The 3,356-nt window shown below is 49.8% G+C and overlaps 1 protein-coding gene across 3 annotated transcripts in view; it reads right to left on the bottom strand.

The window, feature by feature from the left end:
• HTR3A (5-hydroxytryptamine receptor 3A) overlaps window positions 1–3,356 on the bottom strand; it is a 13,753-nt gene that overhangs the window by 4,327 nt on the left and 6,070 nt on the right. For all 3 annotated transcript variants that reach the window (XM_012808150.2, XM_012808152.2, XM_012808151.1), the window contains exon 5: window positions 2,003–2,172. In XM_012808150.2, coding sequence (XP_012663604.1) covers window positions 2,003–2,172 — 170 coding nt within the window. The remainder of the gene's footprint in view (window positions 1–2,002; window positions 2,173–3,356) is intronic.

Here is a 3,356-nt window from a genome sequence, read left to right as displayed (position 1 = left end):
AAAAAAAAAAAAACAAATGCTCTCTCTTCCCTTCCCATAGAGACACACACCCCTTCTGAATCACCCATTTCAGAGATAAGCAAAAGTCAACAGTCTTCTCCTTTGCCTTGATGGAACTGCCTGTCTTTAAAAGTGAATCAGCAAAATAAGCAGAATCCACACTTAGAGAAGTTCCACGTCTCAGTATCTGCTCTAGAGAACATGCACCAGGGGGGCCTGTGGCAGCCAAATGTTAGAAAAGATGTAAATATCCATCGATCAGGAAAATGCTTAAGCTAGGATGCATCCCAAATCATGAGATGTTCTGTAGCTGCTAAAATGTACGAGGAAGATCTAAATACGTGCTAACTTAGAAAAGTGCCCAAGAGGCATTGCTGAGTAAACAGAATCAAGTTGAGGTATGTGATAGTGTGTAGAATATGATACGTTTACATAAAACAAAACTCACAAGACGATTCCCATGTATTTTCCATAGATGCGAATGTGTGGATATAAAAGCATAGAGAAGGAGCTGGAAGAATATTGTGCACCATTTGAAGTTTATTCTGACAAAAGTGATTAACCCTTATTGTAGGGAATTGTTGGTGAAAAGTTTGAGATTGTGGCCAGGTACGGTGGCTCACGCCTGTAATCCCAGCACTTGGGAGGCCAAGGCGGGTGGATTCCCTGAGCTCGGAAGTTCAAGACTGTCCTGAGCAAGAGCAAGACTCCTGTCTCTAAAAAATAACTGGGCATTGTAGTGGGCACCTGTAGTCCCAGCTACGTGGGAGGCTGAGGCAAGAGGATCCCTTGAACACAAAAGTTTGAGGTTGCTGTGAGCTAAGACGCCACGGCACTCTATCACAGGTCACATAGTGAGACTCTGTCTCAAAAAAGAAAAAAAATTGAAATTGAGGATAGAGATCAATAGAGATATTAGCCTCATCTGTAGTTTGGCTTTTGGTCAAGGAAGCTGGGTGTCACTATCATAATTTAAATCCAATGCAATGGATAAATTGGAACAGAAATAGAAGCTGCCTGCTGGCAGCAGGGTGTGCACCCCTCCTGGCCCTCGTGAGCACCTCGCAGGCATCCACTGCGCAAAATCTGCTGAGCACCTTCCCTGGTGCCAGGCAGTGAATTAAGAATCTAATGGTAACCAAGAAATCACATCCCTGCCCTCTCTTAAACTTATACCTAGGAGGGAAGCAGACATTGAACAAGTACTTACAAGGGTGGTGGAGATAGGGGGAAGAGCAGAGTGTGGTAATATCGGGCAGCAGGGGAGCCTAGGCTGGGGGACAAGAGGGGAAACTGAGGATCTGACACTTAGGCTGTGACCAGAGAGCTGAGTTGCGAGGTTGACCAGGTACGGTGTTTGGGAAGAGGCAGGAGGGCAGCAAAGTAGCCCAGGAGAGGAAACAGCATGTGATGGGGGAAAAGAATGGGGTTCGGGGCTCAGGGCTTGGGGGCTCCAAAGGAAGGCAGCTGAGTATAGCAGGTGAGGCCGGAGTGGTGGACCAAGGCAGGGCAGCCGTGTTCGCCTACTGGATTCATGTCCCAGGACAGCCAGGAGGCCATTGAGGTTTTTAAGTGACACAGTCAGATTTGCATTTTACTAAGATCTCACTGGCTGCTATGAGGATCATGCATTGGAGGGGGGAAACAAATAGGGGGGGACCAGAGGCTGATGCAGAAACCTGGGCAGGAGATGGGGGACTCAGCTGGCAGGGGAGGAGAAGCAAGTGGATCTGAGAGATTCAGTGCCAGGTCCTTCCTGAGACACTGGAAGAGAATTGTCCCTTCCTGAGCATCTTGAGACCAGTTCACACTGTGTCATTAAACCCTTGTGGCAACCGAGAGAAGCAGCAAGGGCAGCATCTTTACCCCATTTGGAGGCTGAGGAGCAGAGGCTCGGAGGCTTTAAGTTGGATAAGGGGGACGGCATCCTGGGGAGTGCTGCTTGCTCGGGTCTCCCTGGGGCCCCAAAGCTCCACCCCTGCCCCCAAAGCCACATACTCACTGGTGTGCAGCCAGCTGGTGAAGGTCAATGAGCAGTTCTGCACATCGAAAGGGAAGTTGTAGATGTCCAGGCTACACGCGGTCACCACCTGGAGGGGCTTGTAGTTCTGGACCTCACCGTGATGCCGAACATACACATACGGGATATTTGGAGACTTGCCCACGTCCACGCTGGCCAGGGAAGAGGGGTCAGTTTGGGGGCACAAGAGGCAGGTGCCCTGGGAATCTGAAGATCTCGGAGCAACCCAGTGAGGAAAAAAACTCAGGGCAGGTACAGGTAGCAGGACGTCCTGGGCAGTTCTATCTGGCTACGGTTTTCCTAACCTTCCCATCTTAGGCTTCCTGACCTGCCATTGTCAAGCTATTTGCCAAGCAGGAAAGAGCATTTCTCCTTTTTTCTCCTGGCTATCTGGCCACAAATGTCAGGGGGGAAAGACCCATGGACCCAAAAGCAATAGGTGATGGGGAGCTGCCCCTACCAGGCAACACTTGCGTCCCAGGACCGTCAGCCCTGTGGTGACAGGCAGGCTTCTTGGGGAGAACAGAACCTAACATTCCATCCTGAATGGCTTGTTTCTGCATCCCCCTCCTAGACCTTCTTTGAAATAAGAATCTCACCAAGATTTCATCCTACTGTCTTAGCTGACCTTGTACCTGTAGGTCCTCCAGAGTAACCACTGCGGCTCAGAGTAGGGGGAGCCTGGAGCCCTAAGTGGGACCAGGTTGAGACATAGAATCAAGACAAAGGCGACTTCACTGTTGAAACTGTGAAATCTGGCCGGAAACTGAGATTTCCCAGAATCCCTCCAGCCTTAACAGAGGGCACGGAGTGAGGTCAAGGTCAACCTCCTCTCTTGGGAAGATGTCAGTGGCATCCTGGGGCTGGGCAATGCAGTGGGTGCTGAGTGGAGGGCTCTGGCCTTTTCCAGCCATCTCCCCCAGCCATCTTCCCTGCTCTGGAATTCAGAAGTGCAGCTTGTGCACCCTGAATGAACCTGTAGGATGGGGAGAAAGTATGTTGGCTGGGGCCAAATAGAACTGCCTTTGACTCCTGGGAATAAAGGCTTCTGGGACCTACTTTGTATTGGAGGAGTGAGTTTGGGGCCATCAGGCACATGTGTAACTTGGGAGGTTTGAATGTGTCCTCCAGCCTTGAATCTCCCCTGGGACCAGCAGCGGTGGCTCCATTCCCTTACAAAACATTACTGTCCTCTCTAATGCAGCTGTCCCATTAGGCTATTATAACTCAGTGTGAATTCATTCACTGGCTCCTTTCCCCATGACAGGAGCCTTTGGACCAAGTACAGAATTTCAACATCAGGCACAGAAAAAAAGGAATTTTTTTTTTTTTTTTT

The sequence above is a fragment of the Otolemur garnettii genome, unplaced genomic scaffold (assembly GCF_000181295.1).
Source record: "Otolemur garnettii isolate 467f Iridium unplaced genomic scaffold, OtoGar3 scaffold00086, whole genome shotgun sequence".
NCBI lineage: Eukaryota > Metazoa > Chordata > Mammalia > Primates > Galagidae > Otolemur > Otolemur garnettii.
This window is presented reverse-complemented; position numbering and strand designations above follow the sequence as displayed.